Here is a 27,456-nt window from a genome sequence, read left to right as displayed (position 1 = left end):
TGAAATGCACTCAGGGATCCCTTGTGACAAAAGGTGCTATATAAGGGTAAGATACTCTTATCCTGAGTTCATAGGCATGCTGAGGAGGTGGTGTGCTCAGCACTGGAAGGGATGGTCCCCCTACGAGATTGAGTATAAGCTCGGTGGAAGTCAATGGGAATCTTCTCATGAACTTTAGACTAGGCCTCAACCTGATTAGCCCTCTATCAGTCCCTTCTGGCACAAAAAAAGAAGGGTGTTTTGTGGGCTCTATGAAGAGCTGATAGTCTTCCTGCACCACAGCATGATCACAAATAAAGGCAATGCCTTTCAGAAAGGGAAGGGAAGAAGCAGGTGTATAAAGGGGGGAAATGAAGACGACCTTTAAAGTTGCAAAGGAAGTGAGTTAAACAATACTGTACTTAAGAAGGAGAACAACAACATTTTAAAGCCATCTTATTTTCAAGCATGCTATCCATTCCCAAATGTTTAATGTAAATAAAATAGGACATCCTCACTGTTATTATACAAGAACACATACCTATGGCTACCCATGCATTTAGCACTCTCTTCAAGTAGCAACAATTTGGCAGGGCTCCTTTTAAATTTTAAATCGTGTTTGTGATTTACAAGCAAGGGAGCCTGCACTTTACATGGTGTCTTTCCAACAGTATGTTAAATCCCATCAGCCAAATTCACTACTGGCACGAGGGGTGCAACTCTAACAACGGCAACAGGGTTATGCCCACTGACACTAGTGGTGAATTGGCTCTATGTGTTTATTTTCCATTTTCATTTCAGTGGTGCATTTTTATGTGATTGGGGGAAAAAAGGAGCACGTACCACCACCGGGGCGGGGGGAGGGGGGGGAGGGAAAGCAATTACTAAGGAAAACATTTCAAAGCTTGGAAGTATGTGTTTTCACCTAGTTCTCTTCACAATGCAGTGGATCAGAACAGGAACACGTTTCATTTTTCTTCATCAGAAGACATCAGAAGCTAACTACTGACAGTGAAGTTGCACATACAAAAGTAGAGGCAGTCATGCCATCCACAGAGTGGCTATATATCAGTCAATACCAAACCATTCAGGTCCCATTGCACTGTGGACAGATATAGCATCATGCAGGATATGTGAAATCACACAATATCAGGGTTAGAAAGAACCTCAAGAGGTCATCTAGCCCAATCCCCAGACAGATTGTTGCCCCAGAACCCTAAATGGCCCCCTTGAGGATTGAACTCACAACGCTGGGTTTAGCAGGCCAATGCTCAAACCACTGAGCTATCAATGCTCAAGTACTCTTCAATGCCCAGCCACAAATTGGTGGGATATGGCTGGAATTTCAGATTTAAATATGTACTTTCTTGCAGTTTTCAGGGGAGGAGGTAGAGAGGGTGTTATGATTTAATTTTCTGTATTAAATTATATATATTGCTATGTCCTTGTGGCTTCTCCTGACCCAGAATCATGCCACTAAACCCATCTAGATTTATGTGTATACTAAACATTATTCCCAGTATACCTCTTCAGTGCACACTGCAGTAGTTCTTCTGGATTCACTGATGTGTGTGCCATGAATGAAAGCTGAACAATGGTACACATTCCACACAATGAATCTATAAACTGAATGCAAAGTAAAAATCCTTAAGAGATGTGATTGCTATGCTTGGGGATTAATGAGAATGGCACTGGTGGTCTCAGGCTCACGAAATTTAAATGTATATAGGGTTTGGCTATATTAGTAGCTTTGAGGGTTTGATGGATGTAACTCTTGTCATTCCACAGACAGCTCTGCAAATAAAGGGGTCGGTGGTAGCGGATGCAAGTTAGATTAGTACAGTCTGCTGAGTCAATGACAGAAATAATTCCAGCCATTGACTGTGATTTGCAAAGAACATTAATAGCTGATGCAGACATGAAAAGGGACTACCGCTTTAAAGCCTACTACTCTCTGAGAGTTAACATTAGATAGTCCCAATGCTGCTCTTTGGAGTACCAAGGGAAGAAGAGCTTTCGTAGTTGTCCATCAGTTGACAGTATCTCCCCAACTGAGGAACAAGGCATCATGCAGATTATTTTATCCTCACATTGTCTTTTTCCCCTTCCACTTTATACAGAACCCTTTTATTCCAAGCTCCCAAGGAGCTTCCTCCAAAGGCCAGGCAATGAATTCCTTAAAAATATTATACTCATGTGTACACACAGTGCACACAGAGAGAAAGGAGGCACAGTAAGAGAATACTGTTTATTTCTATAAAGATAAAAAGGAATAGTAATCTCCTTCAGCCACCAGCGCACTGTAACAGTTCACATCCTGCATCCTGCCTTTGATATTCTGCTGGACTCAATTCATCTATTCATCTTTTGTTGGCTAATTGCCAGCATTTTTCCCTCAGGCTGGCAGGCTGGCACAGATAGCTAACAGTGTCAGTATTTCTGATTGCTGTTGGTTAAGAAACACACTAAGGTTAGATGCCTGGTTCCATCCCATCCAAGGTGCTGAATGCATTAACTTTCCAGCATACTCAGCCTTTGGCAGCCTTAATCTCTCTCTCAGCCTGCATTCCTCCTTGGAAAGATTAACTACCCCAGGAGTGGGTCCATGCAAATTTAAGAAATAGATGACAGATTTTAGGGATTGGTCATCATGGAAAAATGGCAAATTTTACAATGAGTCCCAGGTTAAGGGCAAAAGGCTTTAAGAAGGCAAAGGTATTTCTTACACAGTGTGAGCTATCTCACTTCTAAACATCATTCTCCAGACAGTGAAAAAAAACCTAAAAATAAAATGACATTTCTTTCTCTCTCCTAGTAGCGCTTATTAGCCTTAGAAATGTCTATTTAACTACACAGCATCACCTGTGGATTTTTTCTGACATTAAAGTCCACTTCAGACAGTAGAGGCACTGGGAACCATAAAATGAAACAGATTCAAGGGTGGAAAGGGATACGGATAAAAAAGTTAATTGAGAAGGAGCAAATCATTCTTATAATGCCAGTGGTACCTGCTTGTCAGTTGGTGGAGACACAAACCTGCCATTTCAGGTTCTTGCATCTAACACTTACAAATCAAAAAAATGCCAGACAGAGAGAATTTCACAGTGTTTGGGAAAGTTACCTAATACTCTTAATGGATTTGCCTTCTTGAGTTCCTAAAATTTGTTCCAAACACTAAACTCTAAAAGAAAAGGCAAAACTGAAAGCAGACCTGTGGATTCTGGCTTTGGTTATGTTAGTTTGGGATTCTTATTTTCTTGTGACAAATGCTTTCTGAGTTTAAGTGAAGTCTCAATTTTCAGGAAGCAAAGAAAAATGAGATATATAATTGATGCTTTTCTTCTGTTCTGCTTTTGGCTTCTAGACAGGGACTAAAGGCCCCCGCACTTTTATTGGCAAAGCAAGGCAGGTAATAACAGTGAATAAGAAACCTATTCTTAGAAGTACTGGGTCTTTCTCGAGTAAAGTACCACTACAGCATGAATGACTCAATCATCTACTCAAGAGCTATTACTTGCAGCGATGAAGCAATGTTAATTGGATAATGGCCTGCTGCCAGCTAATATTGGCATGACCTACAATATCCTTGGCTGACAGCCACGTACGTCTCTTTATCACACCTCATTTTTTGTAATCTGGATGGGAAGTGGAAGCCATTAAAAAACACTCCCAAGTGATATTTAACTTATCATGAAATAAAAGCTTAATTAAGTGCCTTGTTAAAGGAAGGAAGACCAGTTTCTGTGATTAAATAAAACATAACAGTTAGGGATATGGATCAAATGAATAATTTTTGAAATTTTCCAAGAAAAGAATTAATTTGGCTCACTTTTAACAAGAGCTGCTCAGATAACAGCCTAACAGAAAACTACTGAAAAACAGGACAGTAAAAATTAAATGTACAATTTTTGGAGAGCAAATAAAATCAAGTGAGAGGAAAGCTTTTATAAAATTAAGATTCATAGACGTGGTTCTTAATAATTCTCCTTTGCAATAATCTATGGATTTATTACATGCTCATTTTTGTAAGGGTTGTCTATATGCAAGTTAACTAACAGTGTTATCTGAAATCAATTTAGTTGGACCAATGTAAAAGGCTATGTGGACACTCTTAAGCTGATATAAAAATAGCCTGTACTAATTCGGCTTAAGCTGATTAGGAAAAGGTTTAAACTAAACCAAAACAAGCTACTCTTAAACCAACATAAGAGCATCTAACACAACCGTTTGCACTGGTTTAAAAAACAATTTAAATTAAACCAGTTCCACTTTCCGTGGGTACGCAAGGTATGATATTCCATTAATTTCAATATGGAAGAAACTAATGGATTTTTTAAAAAACAAAAATGATTTTAAATCAGTTCACCCACTGTTTAAACTAGACAACTATTATAAATTTGATGAGGGTCCAGATGTCCTAATTCCAGCCTCTAAACAGAAAACAAATTTGCAACTTAGTCTTCAAAGAAGATTTATTATTTTGGATAGTTAAAAATATCTTCTGTTTGAAAAAACAAAATCAAACAACCCAACTCAGATGAGCTAAGTATTGACATTAGGCAAGTATGTTGGTAACTGCTTTTATGCCTTTCTGTACACCAGCGCCACATTTAAGCCTTCACTGGACACTAACTCCTATTTTTATGATTTCACATTTCTGCCATTTCAAAGCACAAAGAGAACCTAAAACCTGATGCCTATGTGGCTAGCTTAGAAATATGTTTGTTATATTACAAGCCCTTTAGTGAGTTTTTGAGCCACCAGGGTTATTTAAAAAGGATAACTTAAGGGTACTTATGTTCTTGTAGTACCAGCTATATCTCAAGGTAAATTAGCCTTTTCCAAAACCACCACAGCATTAAGTGTATACAGAAAACCTCAGAGTCTGAAAAGTTCTTCGCCTAGGATACAGGTATTACCTAGTGAACTAGAAGGACTGCAAAATTATCATAATAAATGCGCAATTAAATGCTTTGTCATATTTTCCTGACCCCTCTTGCAAAATTTGAAGGTTTTTTGATTCTGCTAAAGGAAGCAAGAAGCCCAGGCAGCCATCTTTGATGCTGGCATACAGCTTCAAATGTATAAAGCAGTGGTTCCCAAATATGTTCCGCCACTTGTGCAGGGAAAGCCCCTGGCGGGCCAGGCAGGTTTGTTTACCTGCCATGTCTGCAGGTTCGGCCGATCGCGGCTCCTAGTGGCCGCAGTTCGCAGCTCCAGGCCAATGGGAGCTGCTGGAAGCGGCAGTCAGGATGTCCCTTGGCCTGCACCGCTACCAGCAGCTCCCATTGGCTTGAAGCAGCGAACCGCGGCCACTGGGAGCCGCGATCGGCCGAATCTGCAGACGCGGCAGGTAAACAAACCGGCCCGGCCTGCCAGGGGCTTTCCCTGCACAAGCAGCAGAACAAGTTTAGGAACCACTGATACAAAGTATAGAAGCCTATCAAAACAGCCAAATTAGAACAGCCAACAAAAGTAGAAAAATTTGCATATGCATCATATAGTAACTGAGAAATTACTGTACTGTGATTATGCATATCCCTGTGCTTCAGTTGGTTAAAAATGGTTGTTAGACGATTAAAGTTAAAGAATTTACATACATATATTTATTAAAAAAAAAAAAACAGTGATTGAACAAATCAGACTTCTTAGCCTATCAGCACAGAGATTTATGTATGTAAGAAACCAGTACCTTTATCTTATCCCTGCTCTGACTGAAACAGAATTATCTCAGTCAACCTAAAAAAAGGAAAACCTTGTTGCCATGTAATAAATCTACGTCAATGGAAAACTAACAACGCCTATCTCTTACATAGTACTTTATATTCTCAGACCACTGAAAAGTATTAAAAGACAGATTCTCTGCTGGTATTGTTCCACTGACTTCAGTGGAGTATGGTAGCAGAGACTTTAGCCCTAAATCTCTACAGCTGCTTTGCATTTTGCTTTTTTTTTTTTTTTTTTTTTTTTTTTAAAAAGAGTCTCACATTAAACTGAAAATAATGCCTATACTATTTATTTTAATGGCGGTTGTACATAATAGAAATCATGTATGGTTGGAATGATGTTACTTTTGAGGTAGGAACAGTCTTTATCTTTTAAGAGCAACGTCATGAGCAGGGCCGGTTCCAGGTCCCAGCGCGCCAGGTGCGTGCTTGGGGCGGCATGCCGCGGGGGGGCGCTCTGCCGGTTGCCGGGAGGGCGGCAGGTGGCTCTGGTGGACCTCCCGCAGGCATCCCTGCGGAAGGTCTACCGGAGCCGCGGGACTGGCGAGCGACAGAGCGCCCCTCGCGGCGTGCCGCTGTACTTGGGGCGGTGAAATGGCTAGAGCCGGCCCTGGTCATGAGGTATGTTTCATATTCTCTTTTTTTTAAATCACCAAAAGTTGCTTTGCAATAAAGAGACTACATACACCACCAAGTTAAATAGGCTTTTCTTCTGTAAGATTAGTAACTAACGTTGTGTAGAAACATAATGCAGGTACTAGTGTGTCCTATACGATATGAATGAAGTTTCAAGGAAACGGTACTAGACTACAGTTTATTTATGACAAATTATTTTTTACCTCATTTTGTTTTTAGTTTGCAAAGTCATGTTGAAATTAATCGGGTACTTGCATCATTTATTTCAATTGGGCTCTGTGTAAATTAGCATAACCAGCAATAATATGGTGTAGAAATATAATGAATAGTAAGACTATTCTAGTCTCTGACATGGTTTAAATGACAACTGTACTGCTCAGGGTGCAGCTTTTTGACTGCCTTAAAACACAAAGGTGATGTACAACTAAACATGCATTAAAGTAACTTTAAGGTCAATTTAAACCTTCAAAAGCCAAGAAATGTAGAGACAACCTGAAAAATATATTTTAAAAACAGGACCTAAGAAGTTAGACACAAAATTATCTGAAGGAGCCAGAGGCAAAGGGGCATTCAATACATAACTGGCTGAAGTTTACTGTTTTAGATTCAGGACTCATGAAGTTACATTGACTGATTTCCACTGGTATTCACTAATTTGGACCATGATGTAACATCAAAGCTGCAGTATTACTTTTGTAATAACTGTTTTAATATCAACAATAAATTGTGCTTCAGTAGAGCCAGCCAACAGGGAATCAGGTACGTGGAAATTTATGTAAATAGCCTAATTTTAAAAATGTTATTTTAATACCAATGGGTATAAAATAATTAATGTTGAAACAATTTGTTAGTCTCATATCAGACCCTAGAACACCATTTACCTACTGATCAGGTAGCTTCATGCTCCTCTGACACGCCATAGATAACATCTTTACTACCACTGCATGCCTGTACAAGAGAGCAAGAGCAGTCCCAGTGCACTAGGTGAGTTACCTGGCACAGTGTACTTCCACCACAGAGCAGTGGGAAGCCGAATATTTTGTGACTCTGATGTGTCCAGAGGTTGCAGTCCAACACAACATCTCCTTGTGGCAAAGCCACAAGTGAGCCCTGTGTAGTTAATTCAGATTGATGCATGCTAGGGAATTGCAATGGAGTGGGAGCCAGCAGGTGTGATTTCATGGGAAACAACAACAAAAGGTAAACTTTTCAGTGAGCTCTGTCTTTAATGCTCCCTGTCCACTGCTATTTGGATCATTTTGTATCTTTAACATCTACAAAATTATTTTCCGAAATAATTTGTTCAGCATATTTTTTTCAGCATAAATCACATGGCTTGAGGCAGTTAAATATCATACTAGTGTTGAGTGGAAGGGAAAGGAAACAAGGCTGAGTGAGAAATACAGGTAAAGGGACAAGAAGAACCAAAATACTCGCTGCTGAAAAGGGAAGGGTGGCAATGAGACCCAAAATAATGTGACAATTCAAATTATTTTTAAACAATAACCAACTTTCTGAGAGACAAATGGCCCTTTTAAATTTCCTGTCTAGAAAACCAGAAGAATATCAGGGTCCAGATAATGTACTGAACAGAACTATATTCATGAAGTGACCTCTGTTTGGGTACTACTCTTTTAGCAGTGGTGAGAAAAGGAAGCTCAAACATTTTAAAGCTTTGCTATAGTAACTGGTTTTAAATGCTGGCTGCTTTTTTCCAGCAGAGATGATTCTGTGAATACGGTCATTCTTTAACTCTCAAAGGGTATCCAACAATTCTTAACCAGCCAAAACAGAAAAAAATCACAGCAACAGTCATGCAGAGGCAGATCCTAGAATCTGTGCTACATTTGGATTTATCTTTTAAGACCTTGAGGGTTAGCTGGCTAATAGCAAGTACACCATTACTGCCATGTAAGAGGGGTTTGTTTTTACAACAGAGGAATAATGACATACTGTACCTCCTCTGGCAGGCTGACAACCAGGTCATTTTCCGTCTGCCCAACCAGCGCCTGCAAGAAGTATTCACTGCAAGCAGCCAGCACAGCCCGGTGGGCTCGAAACTCTTTCCCCTCCACAATCAAAGTCACATCACAGAGAATATCCTGCTTCCGCTGGTCATTTAGGCACAGGAGGATATTGGTACAATGGACTGTTGACTCATACACATACATGGGGGATTCAGTCTTCTCATCCACAGACATTCCGTTCACACCCTAAAATAGAAACAGCAACAGTAAGGAGAGATATTGCTGAAGAGTTATTACAGCAATCACAATTTTAATAGCGAGAGCGAGATAACATCATAATTTGCGTCCTGCAAGATCTAGGCAGCAAAATTGAAGAACTGCTGATCAGCACATTAATTCTTAGTCTGAACAAAGAACTCAGGAAAGTTACCTGGAAAGACATTTACATTACACGTCTTTATTCTATGTCACTTTGTAGGCGCCCCCCCCCCCACAATATAAAATCAAACTAGACTTCAGACTAGTCCACAAAATGCCTACAAATAAAACTACCAATAAATATTTAATTCTTATAAAATTAAAGTAATTACACATAAAACTTTGGAAAATTATAGTAAAAATAAAAATATGAGAATATTGAGTCTCCCACAGAAAGAGAAGGTTTTGACCTTGTCCTTCTGTTGTGTTATGGCAAGAAGCTTGACATTTAAGTTGAGATGTACACATTCCAGCGGAAAGCGCTTTTAGAATTTATGTTGAAAACCCAGGCTTAGCTGCAAAGGAGCTGGCAGTTGTACATGACAGAAAGAACTCACCCAACTATGATGATTTTATTTCCTATTGTTTCAATAACAGATCTAGTTATTCTTAAAGATCAATGGGGGGAGTGAAAGATTTTTAGAATTTTTAGAATTAATTTATTCCCAGGTGTGGCTGAAGCTATGCAAATTCATTGGCTGTTTAAGACATTTACGGAGAAAGCAAAAGTAGTTTCTATTTCTTATCTTTCCAAATTAAGAATCCAAGGTCCTAGTCTTACAAGCTCATGTATGGAAGGAATTCTGAATATCGTAGCTGGAGTTGACATAGCATAGGTTGACTTACTGCGCTGCATCGACGGGAGATGCTCTCTGATCGACTTACCTTACTTTTCTGGGGGAGCTGGAGTCCACCAGAGAGCGCTCTGCCGTGGATTTAGTGGGTCTTCATTAGACCCACTAAATCAACACTCGCTGCAGCAACTGCAGCAGTGTCGATCTCCCCAGTAGTGAAGACAAGACAGAGGTATCATGTGGGTGCAGAAGACTTTGTCCCTGTCTAGAAATTTGTAGAACCATGAGTTAAATAAATTTTTGACTGTGCATTTGTATGATGCATAGTATCCACTGCAAGAGTGTGAACAGGGAGATTCCTTATCTATTCCTGATATACAACTCCCTGTACCGTTGAACAAAATTATTTTTTCACTTACCTTCAACATCATCACTTGAGGGACCCCATGTGTATCTGAATAATTAAAACAATTTATTCCCCACCCTCCCATATCTTTATGGAGAGTTCTGTTTAGCACCAAAGTCAATCTTCTTGTTTGCTTTGCTTTCTCATCCTAATTTCTGGGGCAAGAAAAACAATGGAAATGTATTCTATGCTATATTTAGCCTCAGCAGGCAGAATTTAATTTTTATTTTTGGATAATTTCAATTGATAATACTGATGTTTATTTTTAAGCATTTTTTTAGATTATCAAATTCACTTTCCACAGCTGCAGGAAATTATGGGGGGAAGGGTCCAGACAATAATTATTTACTGACATTAGACATAAAGATTCAAAAAGTTAAAGCTTTATAACCAGTACAACACAGATTGTCAACATCACATATCAAAATACACAAAGTATATATCCTTAAATCAAACTCTAAGTTCTCAAGAAGCAATTTTTTATTTATTTTTTTTTACTTTGCCTCTCTGTCCATTTCAATTATCATTGATGGAAATTTTGTTGTTGGTTTGTGTATATATCAGTGAAATCAACTTTTAATGCTAAAAATCTAATCCTTCCAAGCCTACCTATCAGGGAAGGTTCAGAGTCTTTACAGGTAATGGTTAAAAACCAATTTGTTTTGATACAATATAGTTTACATTACAAATATCTGAATCTACAGTAGGAAACTGATGCCAAATTCCTCATTTGTTAAAAGCAGGTCTTTTAGACCATTTTTACTTGATAATTTTAGGTTTGTGGGCACTTGTACTTGGTAAACTCAATTCAGTGCTATTTCTGTTGCTCCAGATTGAAACCTAGATATTTTTCCTAACAATCATGCTGCAAAAGATCCTAGCATTCACAAATATAGCAGAAAAAGGCTTCAGAATGGACCTGTTTTCTATATGTAAATGTATACTCACCTTTTCAATCCAAGAATATTCCTGAACTCAACAATATAACACAGGTCCTAGAACTTCTCCAAAGTAATTCCTAGAGCACATACATAGATGATATTCTGTCTGATTAGGGACAGTAGCAATGGATTAATACAAATGAAGTTTTAGACTTCTGTAAAGCAGAGAGACCACGACTGAGGGCTTGTCTACATCACAAAGTTGCAGCGCTGGTGAGGGGGTTACAGCGCTGCAACTTAGGAGGTGTACACATCTGCAGGGCATCACCAGCGCTGCAACTCCCTGTTTGCAGCGCTGGCCGTACTCCCGTTTTCTCGGGTGTAGAGGATCCAGCGCTGGTGATCCAGCGCTGGTAATCAAGTGTAGACACTTACCAGCGCTTTTCTTGACCTCCGTGGAATAAGCAGGTATCCCAGCATACCTGAGGAAGCCTCTCTGGTAATCAAGCAGGTCTCCTTCCCCGGTTTGCTCTCGCGTTCCCCGAACCCCCGAGCAAGCAGGTCTCCTTCCCTGCGGTTTGCTCTCGCGTTCCCCGAACCCCCGTGCAAGCAGGTCTCCTTCCCTGCGGTTTGCTCTCGCCTTCCCCGAACCCCCGTGCAAGCAGGTCTCCTTCCCTGCGGTTTGCAGGGGGGTTCGGGGAACGCGAGAGCAAACCGCGGGGAAGCTGGTCTCCTTCCCCGGTTTGCTCTCGCGTTCCCCGAAACCCCCGTGCAAGCAGGTCTCCTTCCCTGCAGTTTGCAGGGGGGTTTGGGGAACGCGAGAGCAAACCGCGGGGAAGCTGGTCTCCTTCCCCGGTTTGCTCTCGCGTTCCCCGAACCCCCGTGCAAGCAGGTCTCCTTCTCTGCGGTTTGCAGGGGGGTTCGGGGAACGCGAGAGCAAACTGCGGGGAAGCTGGTCTCCTCCCCTGGTTTGCTCTCACGTTCCCCGAACCCCCCTTGAAGCTGCCCAACAGCGCTGCAGTGTGGCCACATCTAACACCACTTGCAGCGCTGGTTGCTGTAAGTGTGGCCACTCTGCAGCGCTGGCCCTATACAGCTGTACTAATACAGCTGTAACAACCAGCGCTGCAAAATTGTAGATGTAGACATACCCTGAGATCTTGCTTCAGTACAGACATCAAGATTGCTGACACTGGCATTCCAGAACTACTGTAAGAATTCCTAACGAGATGCTTATGATTTATGAATATTTTACATTTACTGATAAAGGCCAAGACTTTCAATAGTAGGTGTCTAAGGTTAAGCTCCTAAATAAGTGGCTTGATTTTCAGAAGTGCCAAATACCAGTCATCTCCCTCTCATTTGATTGTGTCTTTTTATAAGTATACATACAACTATCTATCTACAGTTGAGGAGCGTCATTTTGGTTTTCTGCAGTTTTACTGTGTGTTATGGGTTTGCTTTCTTAAATTGAGAAAATTTACACTCAAAAAATCTTCTCTTGAAGTGAGATTAATGATCAGAAATGGCTGCAATCATTTTATTAGGATTATGGTAATGTAAAAGAGAAAATGATACTCAGCTCAGCCCACTCACAGCTTTCTGTATAACTGATCTTAGATGCTAATGATAATGTAAAATAATGTTTTAAGTGGTCACTCCTGAGTAGTGTGAAATGTAAGATTTTACAAGAAAAATCTAGTGGGAAAATCTGAAAGTCGCAAATGACAATTAAATGGAGAATGCATATTTTTTCAGGCAAATCTCATGTTGATAATGTCTGAGATGATTCTGAAACTGTACAAGAACCTGAAACCTGGCAGATAATAAAAAGAATCAACTATATTTTTAGTATTTTAAAAAAAAAGAAAAAAGAAAAGACACTTTGCCTGAAGTTGCAATCCATTTAGTACAGTAATAGCACAATAAGCAAATATTTGTGTGAATCAAACACTGAATTCTTTGGTTACTAGTTAGTAATTTCCTTCTTTAACTATTGCTCTTATCAAAATTTTTTAAAACATTTATTATAAAGCTAGTGGAATGGTGAGAACATCACCATGCGTTTCCTCACTGGTTACACAAAAAGCTTTTAACTGATAGGAAAAGTGTTGGCATACAGAGGTCCCTGATTTGAATGTGATCTGTACTGATTGTCACTAACAGCCATTTCCATTGCAGCCAGTGGCTACTGGGTGCCCAATATGAAATGAATTGGTGGTCTAAGCCTAGTTTCTTGTACCCCAGACAGTTATTTGTTGCCACATGCTATAGCTGTAGAAGTGGAGGGTCCAGGCAGCCTTTCTATAGCAAACCATCATGTTGGAGAGGGGAGGCAGAAAAGGGTCTTATTAATTCAAGTATTGTGTGAGGACATCATTTGGCCCATAAGAAGACAAAGATGACTATTTACTCAACGATGTGCAAGCATTAGGTCAGGGATACGATAGTGTGAGAGACAGATACTCTAAACTAGTGGTTCTCAAACTTCATTGTACCGCGACCTTTCTGACAAACAACAAAAATTACTTCATAACCTCAGGAGAGGGGACCAAAACCTGAGCCCGACTAAGCCCTGCCAAAGCCCGAGCCCTATAGTTCCAGGCTGGCGGGCCAAAGCTGAAGCTCAAGGGCTTCAGCTCCATGCAGTGAGCCTGTAATCTGAGTTGTGCTGCCTAGGGCTGAAGCTCTCGGGCTTGGGCTTTGGCTTTGGCCTTGGGTAGTGGGTCTCGGGCTTCAACTCCGGGCCTCAGCAAGTCTAAGCCAGCTCTGACGACCCCATTCAAAGGGGGTAGCGACCCACAGTTTGAGAACTGCTGCTCTAAACACATCTGCTGTAATATGCCAGAAAAGGTTTATCAGGTGTTGCCTCAATTTGACTACAACATTCAATTTTAGCATGAAAGCCAGCAAGTAAAACTGTATAATTTACCATTAAGAATCATAGCACCAGATCCTGTGCAAAATGAATGGCATGAAATGCAAGCAAACATACTATAGAGACTGCATTAAGGCTTGTAGAAAAGGCTTTTCTCAGTTCTCTCTTGATCAAGTTAAGAGGATTGATGAAATGTTGTATTTTTTAGCTCCATTTAATAAATTACATTCTCTAATTCATTTTTTCAAAAACTAATCACTTAGAATAAAGGTCTTAAGAATAATGGTAAAAAAGAACTGCTTGAGCACAAGTTAAGAATCCCAGGTCAGACTTAGTTAGACTACATAGCAGACGTGCACAGAAATTGTCTGACAAAGTTTCTTGTCCAATAGGATGCAGATAGTATTCTGAGCTTTTCTGCTGTTACACTGGCTGCAAAAGATGCCACAGGGAATTCATGTGAAAACAGCTATTTGAAGTGCTAGTCTAGAAATAGTTTATATTCCTTTCAGGATTAAAAATCCTACATATCTTTGTAGAGCGAAGCCGTTCAGTGCTTCAGACAATATGCAATGTAGTTCTGACGTGGAAATAAGGAAAACTGTTTAACAGGTCCCATCTCCCCACTTTCTCCTAAGTATCTTGTTCCATGATGATTACTTGCTTAATAATAGCAGAAGTTTGTTATTAGAAGAAACCGATTAAAGTTTGACCCATCAGTTAGCAAGTTCCTTAGAGCTGTGGAAAGTGACCAGCATTAAAATCTATTATTGTGAGCGCTTAATTATTTACATTCCCATAAACAACAAAGGAATCATTTATAATCAATATAACCATTTATAACTTTGCTGCATTCCCTTAAAATAAACTATTGAAAAGCTTAATGATTAATTCAGTAGTTTCGAGAGCTCACTAACAACAGCAGACTATACACAAAGGTCTCTTCAGTGAACTCATTATTTAATTAATAAATGTTGAACACTGAACAGTTCATAGTCATCTGAAACTCCCAAGTAGTGTGTTTTTAATCAATTAATTATCAATTACGACATCATAAAACATCAGCACAAAAATAGAAATAATGAAATTTAATTATACATTATTCTTAGTTGCCACAAATACTATACAAGACTGATTTGGATTAATAATTCATATAGCAATAAAGTATCAGGAAAGATAATTATACAGTGCCACAATTCTCACACTGATTTTGGTAATTACAGATTACAACCATGTTAGCAATTTAAAAAGGTTAGAGAGCAGGAGTAATTTGCTATGTCATCCTCAGATACATTCATGTCTCTTTCTTTCAGAACCAAAGATAATTGAAAATACAATGGACCAGTCAAGACTGCATGGGCCTGCCTACTGCCAAACATACTGTATCTGAGCCTTAGATCCTTTGTAACTGAGTCCTTAGTGATCAGCTTCTTGTTTTGTTTAAATAACCTGTGCTGCAAAGCACAAGGTAAGTTGCCAAGTGGAAAAAACCTCCAAAATAATAAAATATTCTTCAATAATTAGAAATGAAATCATGGACTATACTAGAGGACAATGAATAGACGCAAAGTCTTTACATCCAATATCACTGTTGCCTATGCAGGGTGAATAGTAGAGCTAGTTGGTGGGTAAATGCTGATTCATTGAAACAGTTTCTCAGGTCTGGGAGGGAATTTCTGGGGAGATACAGGAAGGTCAAGCCATTCACTGGCCTGCTGGCTATTCTGGGTTTGGGGAGTGTCTGTTTTTCACAAAAAATTGAAAAGGTCACGATTTGGCTACAATGTGGAATGAAAACTAATTTCAAAACACAAAAAGAATTCTTGTTTTCTGGCCGGCCCTATAGAATAACACATATGGAAGCTGTCCAACCCTACTGCTAAGGCGATTTATAAAATGTGACCTGTCAAACTCCTCCTTGTGCTCTTCCACATGCTTAGAGTTAGTTGAGAATACTGAAAATTCATTTCTAACCTTAGAATAGATGGAGACTTATTAATAGGCACAGAATTTTGGAAGCTTACTTATTGTACAGTTGTGCATAAACACAGCAGAATATTGGCTATAGAAAGTAGAGAGGTTCCAGTGCAAAAACAGATTGTAAAGCTCCTTCAGGGCAGAATTAGATTTTACTGTACATTTGTGTAGCGCCTAGCACAGTATGGCCCTGATACTTGGTAGGGGCCTTTAGGTATGACTGCAACATAAATAAAACTAAACACACCAACAGAATAGTGACAATGTATAGAACTAAGTGATTACTATGGATGTCTTCCAGTTTTGGAAAGATCCCTATCTTTGATTCATTCTGCTGAACACAAAATAAAGAGAGTAAACATCCATGATCTGACAAGGAGAAGGCTCCCAACTTTTCATGCGTAACTGTAATTTGGCTGGATGACACTGCAAGACAGTTGATTTCAGCTGGATGCTTGGTTCAATATAAATTGAGGGAGATTGTGCTATTTGCACCCAATGAGTAGGCACAGTAGGCCTCATGCCATGAAACTATAACTAAATGTATACATACTTAGATGTCTGTATACTAATGCCAGAAGTATGGAGAACGAACAGGAAGAACAGGAAATACTACTGAATAACCACAATTACAAAATAATTGCCATCGGAGATTTGGGGGTATAATTCACATGAATGGAATATTGGTATACAAGGATACAGCTTGTTCAGAAAGGACAGGCAGGGAAAAAAAGGAAGAGGTGTTGCCCTCAATACCAAAGATGTATATCCTTACACTGAGGTCGAGATAGAAGTGGGAGGCAGAATTGCTGAAAGTCTCTGGGTAAGGATAAAAGGAGTAAAAAACAAGGGTGATTAATGGTAGGGCACCTACTATAGATAACCTAAACAGGAAGAAGAGGTGGATGAAGCTAACAAAATCATCCAAACCACAGGACCTGAGTAGTGATGGGGTACATCAGCTACCCAGACATCTGTTGGGAAAATAATACAAGGAACAGATCATCCAACAGGTTCTTGGAATACAGTGGAGACAACTTTTTATTACAGAATGTAGAAAGGTTGTTCTAGATTTGATTCTGACAAATAAGGAGGAACTGGTTGAGAATTTGAAAGTCAGCATGGATGAAAGTCAGTACCTGGTTTACAATGGCGCTGGTGGCGCCATGCAGCTGGGCCCATGCTCAGAAGTGGTCCCGGCCTGTTCTGCTTGCACTGAACCCCGATACCCACTGGTTCCTCTCCCAGAACCCACTTTCTCCGCTTGGCTGGCCCACCCCCTGACTCCACCTGCCATCTCCTCTCTTTCTCCTGACCGGACCCCAGTGCACTTCCAGCTTCGTGCAGTCTCTGCTTCCCACTACTCGTGGGGTGTCTGTCTCCCTGGAGCTGAGATGCCTGGGACTGGTGCAGAAGCCTGGCCAGTTTCAGCCAGTTGGGAGGGAGGACAGTGTGGGGGACTTGGCTGGGCCACTCCAGGCAAGTGGGTCCTCAGGACCAACCCGGCCTGGCTGACCTCACCACTTCTGAAGCACCGGAGCAATTCCCTGCCCTGGGACCAGCCCTGGCTGTGCTGCCAGCTCAGCCTGGTAGATAGTCACCTCCCAGCAGGGCCGGTGAAAGTGGCCAGAAGGCAGGGCATGGGGGAGTGGGTCTCGGCGGGGAAGATGTGTGTATTGGGGCGCTAGGGGGGAGCGGAGGTTCTGTGTAAGGTGTTTGGCAGTTGTGGTGGGGATGTGGACAGGGAGGCTCTGGACAGGGAGGTGTTGTGCAGGGTGCTGTGCAGTTGTGGAGGGGGTCTGTGTGTCTGTGGGGGCTCTCAGAGGGGTGCTCATGTTGGGTAGGGGGCGGCGGGGGACTGTGTGGTGTGGTATAGGCCCGCCCCTAAAGGGAAGGGGCATGCTGGCAGCACAAGGCCAGGCGGGCCACTGTGCATTTGGCAACTGCTGATTTGTAAATAGTACACTCATACTAGACTGGGTGGAGCAGGGCCGCCCCTGTCATGCCATGCCCCATTGCCTCTGTCTGGCCACTCGCTCTGGGGACTGACCTCCCCATGCCATGTTCCACTGTCTCCATGGGGGCCCACAAGGGTTAATCCGGCCCTGGCAAGTGATCATGAAATGTTAAGAGTTCATGATCCAAGGAGTGGTAGGAGGGAAAACAGCAGAATAAAGACAGTGGACTTCTAGAAGGTAGACTTCAGCAGACTCAGAGAACTGGTAGGTAAGATCCCATAGAAAGCAAATCTAAGGGAAAAGAGAGTTCAGGAGAGTTGGCAGGTTTTTAAAGACAGGTTATTAAGGGATGTCATAACCTAGTCCCAGATTTATACCTTAGCGTCCAAAATATGGGGGTTAGCATGAAAACCTCCAAGCTTAGTTACCAGCTTGGACCTGGTAAAGCTGCCACCACCCAAAAAATTAGAGAGTGTTTTGGGGCACTCTGGTCCCCCCAAAAACCTTCCCTGGGGACCCCAAGACCCAAATCCCTTGAGTCTCACAACGAAGGAAAATAAACCTTTTCCCTTCCCTCCTCCAGGTGTTCCTGGAGAGATACACAGAAGCAAGCTCCGTGAATCTAAACAGAGGGATTCCACCCTCTCTATTTCCAGTCCTGGAAACAGAAGTACTTCCCTCTTCACCCAGAGGGTATGCAAAGTCAGGCTAGTAAATCTAACACACACAGATTTCCCCCTGACTTCTTCCTCCCACCAATTCCCTGGTGAGTACAGACTCAATTCCCTGGAGTTCCCCACTAAAGAAAAACTCCAACAGGTCTTAAAAAGAAAGCTTTATATAAAAAGAAAGAAAAAATACATAAAAATGGTCTCTCTATATCAAGGTGACAAATACAGGGTCAATTGCTTAAAAGAAATATTGAATAAACAGCCTTATTCAAAAAGAATACAATTCAAAGCACTCCAGCAACTACACACATGTAAATACAAAATAAAAAAAAACATATAAATCACTGTCTTATCTTTTTTGTACTTACAACTGGGAAACAGAAGATTAGAAAGCAGGAAACAGAAAAATCCTTCCCATAGCCGAGAGGGACGGATTCAAGACAAAGAACAAAGGACCCACACACAAACTTCCCTCCAACCAGATTTGAAAAAATCTTGTTTCCTGATTGGTCCTCTGGTCAGGTGTTTCAGGTTACTTCTTTCCAGGTGTAAGAGACATTAACCCTTAGCTATCTGTTTATGACAAGGGCACAAGAACAAACTATCTCAATGTGAAGGAAAATAGGAGGGACCACCCTAGAGAGCCATACAAAAAATGAAAAGTATATATAAAAACCCAACAACAAAAGCCCATAGGGACATAATTAGAAAGGCCAAGGTAAGAAAGGAGATTAAACTTTATGTCTCTAGCTAGTTTAACAAGAAAACATTACAAATACAGTAGAAGCAAGAGGAAGACCAACGACACGGTAGGCCCATTACTCAAAGAGGAGGGAAAGACCATAACAATGGCCGAAGTGTTAAAAGACTTTTTTTGTTTCAGTTTTCACCACAAAGGTTAGCAGGGATCAGGTGACTAGCATAATGAACATCAGTGTAAATGGAGCAGAAACTGAGGCTAAAATAGGAAAAGAACAAGTTAAGAAGCAGTTAGACAAATCAGAGTCTTCAAGTTGGTAGTGCCTCACAAAATGCATCCTAGAATACTTAAGGAACTGGCTGGAGTGATCTGAACCATTTTCTGAAAACTTATGGGGGACAGGAGAGATCCTAGAGAACTAGAACAGGGCAAATATAGTACATATCTATAAAGAGGGACATAAGGACAACCCAGGGAATTACAGATTAGTCAGCTTAACTTCGGTACCCAGAAAAATAATGGAGCAAATAAACAATCAATTTGTAAGTACCTAGAGAATAATAAGGTGACATACAACTATCAACATGGATTTGTCAAGAACAAATCACATGGAATCAACCTAATATCCATCTTTGCGGATAAAGAGCTTTGTGGATAAAGGGAAAGCAGTAGTTGTGATATATCTTGACTTTAGTATGGCTCTTGATATTGTCTCACATGACCGTCTCATTAGCAAAGTAGGGAAATATAGCCTAGATCAGAGGTGGGCCAACTATGGCCACTGGGCTGTATCTGGCCCACCAGCTGTTTTAAGCCAGCCTTCAAGCTCCAGCTGGGGAGCAGGGTCTGGGGCTTGCCCTGCTCTGGCACTCCAGCCAGGGCACAGGATTGAGGGCCACTCCACGTGGCTCCCAGAGCAGTCGTATGACCCTGCTCCAGCACTCCAGCCGGGGATCAGGGTCAGGAGCTGCTTCACACGGCTCCTGGAAGCAGCGGCACACACCCCCTCCCCCCCCGTCGCTCCAGCCTGGGAGCAGGGTGAGGGGCTGCTCCACGCAGCTCTCCGAAGTCATTGGATGGCCCCACTCTGTCTCCTACGCACTCCAATGGCCCTGCTCCAATGGCTCCCTCCGATGTTCCAGTGGAAGCTGCAGGGGCAGTGCCTGAGGACGGGGCAGTGCCTGAGGACGGGGCAGCGCGCAGAGCTGCCTGGCCGCACCTCTGCATAGGAGCCGGAGAAGGGACATGTCACTGCTTTGGGGACCCACTTGAGGTAAGCGCTGCCCAGAGCCTGCATCTCTGAGCTTCTCCCCATGTCCCAACCCCTTTCCCCAGCCCTGATTCCCCTCTTGCCCTCTGAAACCTCAATCCCAGCCCGGAGAATCCTCCTACACCCAAGCTCCTTATCCCCAGCCCCACCCCATAGCCCGCACCCCAACCCCACTTTTGTGAGCATTCATGGACCACCATACCATTTCTATTCCCAGATGTGGCCCTTGGGCCAAAACTTTTGCCCACCCCTGGCCTAGATTAACCTACTATAAGGTGGGTTCATAACTGGTTGGAAAACTAGTCAAAGAGTAGCAATCGATGGTTCACATTCAAGCTGGAAGGACATATTGAGTGGGGATCCGCAGGGGGTGTGTCTTGGGTTCAGTTCTATTCAATATCTTAATAAATAACTTGGATAATGGCACACAGAGTACACTTATGCTTTGCAGACAATACCAAGCTGGGCAGGGTTGCAAGCTCTTTGCAGGACAGTATTAAGGTAGTAAATGATCTAAAGCTGGGAGGCATCAAACCAGTATCTTAGATGCCTATATACAAATGCAAGAAGTATGGGTAATAAGCAGGAAGAACTGGAAGTGCTAATAAATAAATACAACTATGACATTATTGGCATTACTGAAACTTGGTGGGATAATACACACGACTGGAATGTTGGTGTGGATGGGTATAGTTTGCTCAGGAAGGATAGACAGGGGAAAAAGGGAGGAGGTGTTGCCTTATATATTAAAAATGTACACACTTGGACTGAGGTGGAGATGGACATAGGAGACGGAAGTGTGGAGAGTCTCTGGGTTAGGCTAAAAGGGGTAAAAAACACAGGTGATGTCGTGCTGGGAGTCTACTACAGGCCACCTAATCAGGTGGAAGAGGTGGATGAGGCTTTTTTCAAACAACTAACAAAATCATCCAAAGCCCAAGGTTTGGTGGTGATGGGTGACTTCAACTATCCAGATATATGTTGGGAAAATAACACCGTGGGGCACAGACTATCCAATAAGTTCCTGGACTGCATTGCAGACAACTTTTTATTTCAGAAAGTTGAAAAAGCTACTAGGGGGGAAGCTGTTCTAGACTTGATTTTAACAAATAGGGAGGAACTTGTTGAGAATTTGAAAGTAGAAGGAAGCTTTGGTGAAAGTGATCATGAAATCATAGAATTTGCAATTCTAAGGAAGGGTAGAAGGGAGTACAGCAGAATAGAGACAATGGATTTCAGGAAGGCGGATTTTGGTAAGCTCAGAGAGCTGATAGGTAAGGTCCCATGGGAATTAAGACTGAGGGGAAAAACAACTGAGGAAAGTTGGCAGTTTTTCAAAGGGACACTATTAAGAGCCCAAAAGCAAGTTATTCCGATGGTTAGGAAAGATAGAAAATGTGGCAAAAGACCACCTTGGCTTACCCTTGAGATCTTGCGTGACCTACAAAATAAAAAGGCGTCATATAAAAAATGGAAACTAGGTCAGATCACGAAGGATGAATATAGGCAAATAACACAGGAATGCAGAGGCAAGATTAGAAAAGCAAAGGCACAAAATGAACTCAAACTAGCTATGGGAATAAAGGGAAATAAGAAGACTTTTTATCAATACATTAGAAGCAAGAGGAAGACTAAGGACAGGGTAGGCCCACTGCTCAATGAGGAGGGGGAAACAGTAACGGGAGACTTGGAAATGGCAGAGATGCTTAATGACTTCTTTGTTTCAGTCTTCACTGAGAAGTCTGAAGGAATGTCTAGTATAGTGAATGCTTACGGGAAGAGGGTAGGTTTAGAAGAGAAAATAAGGAAAGAGCAAGTAAAAAATCACTTAGAAAAGTTAGATGCCTGCAAGTCACCAGGGCCTGATGAAATGCATCCTAGAATACTCAAGGAGTTAATGGAAGAGGTATCTGAGCCTCTAGCTATTATCTCTGGGAAATCATGGGAGACGGGGGAGATTCCAGAGGACTGGAAGGGGGCAAATATAGTGCCCATCTATAAAAAGGGAAATAAAAACAACCCAGGAAACTACAGACCAGTTAGTTTAACTTCTGTGCCAGGGAAGATAATGGAGCAGGTAATCAAAGAAATCATCTGCAAACACTTGGAAGGTGGTAAGGTGATAGGGAATAGCCAGCATGGATTTGTAAAGAACAAATCGTGTCAAACTAATCTGATAGCGTTCTTTGATAGGATAACGAGCCTTGTGGATAAGGGAGAAGCGGTGGATGTGATATACCTAGACTTTAGTAAGGCATTTGATACAGTTTCGCATGATATTCTTATAGATAAACTAGGAAAGTACAATTTAGATGGGGCTACTATAAGGTGGGTGCATAACTGGCTGGAACACCGTACTCAGAGAGTAGTTGTTAATGGCTCCCAATCCTGCTGGAAAGGTATAACAAGTGGGGTTCCGCAGGGGTCTGTTTTGGGACCGGTTCTGTTCAATATCTTCATCAACGATTTATATGTTGGCATAGAAAGTACGCTTATTAAGTTTGCGGACGATACCAAACTGGGAGGGATTGCAACTGCTTTGGAGGACAGGGTCAAAATTCAAAATGATCTGGACAAATTGGAGAAATGGTCTGAGGTAAACAGGATGAAGTTCAATAAAGATAAATGCAAAGTGCTCCACCTAGGAAGGAACAATCAGTTTCACACATACAGAAAGGGAAGAGACTGTCTAGGAAGGAGTACGGCAGAAAGAGATCTAGGGGTCATAGTAGACCACAAGCTTAATATGAGTCAACAGTGTGATACTGTTGCAAAAAAAGCAAACGTGATTCTGGGATGCATTAACAGGTGTGTTGTAAACAAGACACGAGAAGTCATTCTTCCGCTTTACTCTGCGCTGGTTAGGCCTCAACTGGAGTATTGTGTCCAGTTCTGGGCACCGCATTTCAAGAAAGATGTGGAGAAATTGGAGAGGGTCCAGAGAAGAGCAACAAGAATGATTAAAGGTCTTGAGAACATGACCTATGAAGGAAGGCTGAAGGAATTGGGTTTGTTTAGTTTGGAAAAGAGAAGACTGAGAGGGGACATGATAGCAGTTTTCAGATATCTAAAAGGGTGTCATCAGGAGGAGGGAGAAAACTTGTTCACCATAGCCTCCAATGATAGAACAAGAAGCAATGGGCTTAAACTGCAGCAAGGGAGATTTAGGTTGGACATTAGGAAAAAGGTCCTAACTGTCAGGGTAGTTAAACACTGGAATAGATTGCCTAGGGAAGTTGTGGAATCTCCATCTCTGGAGATATTTAAGAGTAGGTTAGATAAATGTCTATTAGGGATGGTCTAGACAGTATTTGGTCCTGCCATGAGGGCAGGGGACTGGACTCGATGACCTCTCGAGGTCCCTTCCAGTCCTAGAGTCTATGAGTCTATGAGAGTCTATAAACCAGGGGTAGGCAACCTACGGCATATGTGCCGAAAGTGGCACATGAGCTGATTTTCAGCGGCACTCACACTGCCTGGATCCTGGCCACTGGTCCAGGGAGATCTGCATTTTAATTTAATTTTAAATGAAGCTTCTTAAACATTTTGAAAACCTTATTTACTTTACATACAACAATAGTTTAGTTATATATTATAGACTTATAGAAAGAGACCTTCTAAAACCATTAAAATATATTAACGGCACACACAACCTTAAATTAGAGTGAATAAATGAAGACTCGGCACACTACTTCTGAAAGGTTACCGACCCCTGATCTAAACTAACTGAAAACACCCTCATATACTTAGATGATCTCATTTGTTTCCACAAAACATGGGAGAAACATCTGCTAGGAGTGAAAATGATTCTAAAGCTTTTTAAAGAGGCAGAGTTTAAACTTTCAGGAAACAAATGTCAGCATGTGAGAAGCTGGAGCACCTTCCCAGGACACAGCAAAGATGGGTTGGAGCACAAATCCCAGAAACTGAATGTTACAGACCCATAGACTCATAGACTTTAAGGTCAGAAAGGACCAATGTGATCATCTAGTCTGACCTCCTGCACAAAGCAGGCCACAGAACCCTACCCATCCACTTCTATAACAAACCCCTAACCTATGTCCGAGTTATTGAAGTCCTCAAATTGTGGTTTGAAGACTCATAGACTCATAGGTCAGAAGGGACCAATATGATCATCTAGTCTGACCTCCTGCACAAGGCAAGCCACAGAACCCTACCCATCCACTTTTATAACAACCCCTAACCCAGGACTGAGTTACTGAAATCCTCAAAATTGGTTTGAAGACCTCAAGCTGCAGAGAATCCACCAGCAAGCGACCCATGCCCCACGCTGCAGGGGAAGGCGAAAAACCTCCAGGGCCTCTGCCAATCTGCCCTGGAGGAAAATTCCTTCCCGATCCCAAATAGCAATCAGCTAAACCCTGAGCATGTGGGCAAGACTCACCAGCCAGCAGGAAAGAATTCTCTGCAGTAACTCAGATCCCATCCTATTCAACATCCCATCACCGCCCACATGGCAATGTTATAATGGACTAGAAGGTTTCAACAAATGTACAGGCAATACAGTGGTTTGTTGGCCTCTGTGGATTCTACGGGAAGTTTGTACAACATTTAGCTGGTATAATGGTGCTGCCCATTCTGCGAACTAAAAGCAATTCTGTCTGGACAGAGCAACATCAAAAAGCATTTCAGTGATGGAAAGGAGTTCTAAACCATGCTGTGCTTAAATTCCTGGATCCACTCCATCCATTACTGGTAACTGTGATGCTCAAACAGTTGCTGTTGGATTTGCCTTTGAACAAACTGATGACCTGGGTGGGAAGGGATAGCTCAGTGGTTTGAGCATTGGCCTACTAAACCCAGGGTTTTGAGCTCAGTCCTTGAGGGGGCCATTTAGGGATCTGGGGCAAAAATCTGTCTGGGGATTGGGCCTGCTTTGAGCAGGGGTTGGACTAGATGACCTTCTGAGGTCCTTTCCAACCCTGATACTCTATAATTCACCTGCAAATAAAATGAGAGGTAAACCAAGTATTTGGCTGCGGAACTGGAGTGTTTGGTTATTGTGGAGGCCCTGGAGGCCTATTTTCTCTATATACAGTAGTTGGAATTCAGTTTGCACAGACAACAGTGTCCTGCAGTGGCTCCTTATCAAGTACAATCCAGCATACCTGTGGAGATGGATTCACAAACTGACTATACAGTCACAGTTCACCATAAACCTGGAAAGCTAAGCGGTTGCAGATGCTCTCAGCCACATGAGGGCAGTGAGAGCCTGGTCTTATGAGAACATCTGACAAGAACAACCTAAGTCTCTGCCTTATGTTTGGTGCATCAGCAGATCTACTGAAGGAGACCCATATTGGGAGGTTTAACACAATTCAGGAATCCATTGATCCACCACTTCATGCTGGTGCATGAAGGTACCAGGATCATCTTGCCAGCAAATTTACAGAAAACAGTACTAAAGTATTTTCATGACAACAAAGTGGAAGGCCTGCTGAGGTATGAAAAGACATCGAGCCAGGTATTGACATACTTTTTGACTGGGCATGGCTGCAAATGTTAAGAACTGGTTACTTTCCTGTCTTATCCATCCAGAAAGGAAAGCAAAGGCAAGGAGAGGCTGTACTTTTCAGGGAAAATGCCCCAATCTAGTAAACAGTGGGAGTTCATACAGATTGACTTGAAAGATCCACTAGCAGAAATACCAACTGGAAATCAGTATTTGCATGTAGTGTCTGACATCTCAAACTATTTGGTGACGCAGCCACTAAAGGATAAAAGGACAAACAGCTATGACTGCACTAATGAAACACGTATGAAACAAGCTGCATCTGCTGTGATCGGAGGAAGAAATGTGAATTGTGGTTATTACACAAGGTTTGTTGATAACTCCAGATAACCAAGGTGAATAACAGTGTCATCAACCCTTTGAGTAATGGAGAAGCAGGAGTGGAATGACTAAACCACACCACTAGTTCTGTGCCTATAATCTTAGTCAGTGAACACCAACAAGACTGCAATATGAAGATACATGCAAATACAAAAGGTAACTGCAGCCAGCATTCAACTACCCATTACTCTCCTCTGAGATTATTTTTGGACTCAGCAAACCCATGTTTCCCTCACACTTCATATTCAGGCAGTAAGAATAGGCAAGACCCCCCTGCACTTACACAGATAGGAGACACAACGAAGTCTTATATCAATGTTCCAGAAAGGGAGGAACAAACAAACTGGAAACAAGCATGCCAGGCACAAGATGCTAGGAAAAAAAGAGAATTACAGTCCCATCCAGGAGGAAGAGAAGGTGTGGCTATGCAACTGGAAAAAGCAGCCTGGAGAAAATCCCAAACTTACTCCTTTTAGGAGGGGACATTACACGTAATTAAAAAAAGTAAACAATGTATCTGTGCCGACACAAAAAGCAAGCCCCTTGTAATGCATCAATAACTCATGCACAGATTCAGTAAAAGAAAGGGGAGGGCAAACATTGAGGATGCTCATCATCTCAGAGGGATGGAGAAGAGGATTTGGAGTTACTCCAGCAGGTTCCTGTGCCTTCTAATAGGAGACTGGTTGTGGAAAATTGCCAGGCTGTTCATGGGACTTCAACACTCTGCATTTGGCAACTATTGGTCTACAACAGATAGGCCTGACTTAGAGAACATGTACCTGTATGCATTGATAATCTAGATCCAGCTCTAAGTGATGTCTCCATGACTGAACATAGGACTTGAGCAGGCAGAACTACATGGTAACTGCATGGGTGGCAGACTATCTGGATTCCTAGGAGTTACTGTTTTAAGTTATTATTTAACTGGAGGGGAGAAGTTTTAACGATCAGTGCAGACAGCACCTCTAGCAGTAGATGGTGCGGTATTTTTAATCTTATTATGAAGTTGTTGCCTTTGATATTTTGTTATATCTGATCTGTGGGTTTTAGTGGGAAGTTCATTCCTGCCAGTGCGCATTGGAGTTGGTACATGCAGTTTTCAATAAATCCTTGTGATTCTATAAGCGAGTGTTACAATATATACGTAGAAAGTGACAAACTTGGGAAGAAAAATGTTATTATAATGTCTCCTCTCTCGGTTCCCATTTCTGCTACTCCTTAACAGTGCACTGATTATGACAACTGGGGGCTAAACCAGATCCATCACACTACTGCTAAGCATTGCCTCCTCAGAAGCTGTCCGGAGTGGGGTATGCCCAAAGCAGTAATAGTGCCAGGATGACTGTTAGACAAAACAATATAAATATGTATTTTTAAATGATCAAAAGTTTCAGTGCACTGGGGAGAGATCACATGGCACTCTGTTGAATTATTTTACTGGGTAGATTGGATGGGCAGACATAGCAAATTGGTGAAAAAAAATAATCGGGTAAATAAT

At 41.8% G+C, this 27,456-nt stretch overlaps 1 protein-coding gene across 6 annotated transcripts in view; it reads right to left on the bottom strand.

The window, feature by feature from the left end:
- Positions 1-27,456, bottom strand: part of BACH2 (BTB domain and CNC homolog 2) — a 258,650-nt gene that overhangs the window by 53,121 nt on the left and 178,073 nt on the right. For all 6 annotated transcript variants that reach the window (XM_050949246.1, XM_050949247.1, XM_050949250.1 and 3 more), the window contains one exon: positions 8,300-8,554. In XM_050949246.1, the coding sequence (XP_050805203.1) occupies positions 8,300-8,542 (243 nt within the window). In that variant the 5' untranslated portion in view covers positions 8,543-8,554. The remainder of the gene's footprint in view (positions 1-8,299; positions 8,555-27,456) is intronic.

The sequence above is a fragment of the Gopherus flavomarginatus genome, chromosome 4 (assembly GCF_025201925.1).
Source record: "Gopherus flavomarginatus isolate rGopFla2 chromosome 4, rGopFla2.mat.asm, whole genome shotgun sequence".
In the NCBI taxonomy this organism is placed as follows: domain Eukaryota; kingdom Metazoa; phylum Chordata; order Testudines; family Testudinidae; genus Gopherus; species Gopherus flavomarginatus.
Note: the sequence above shows the minus strand (reverse complement) of the source record. Positions and strands in the feature narration are given on the sequence as shown.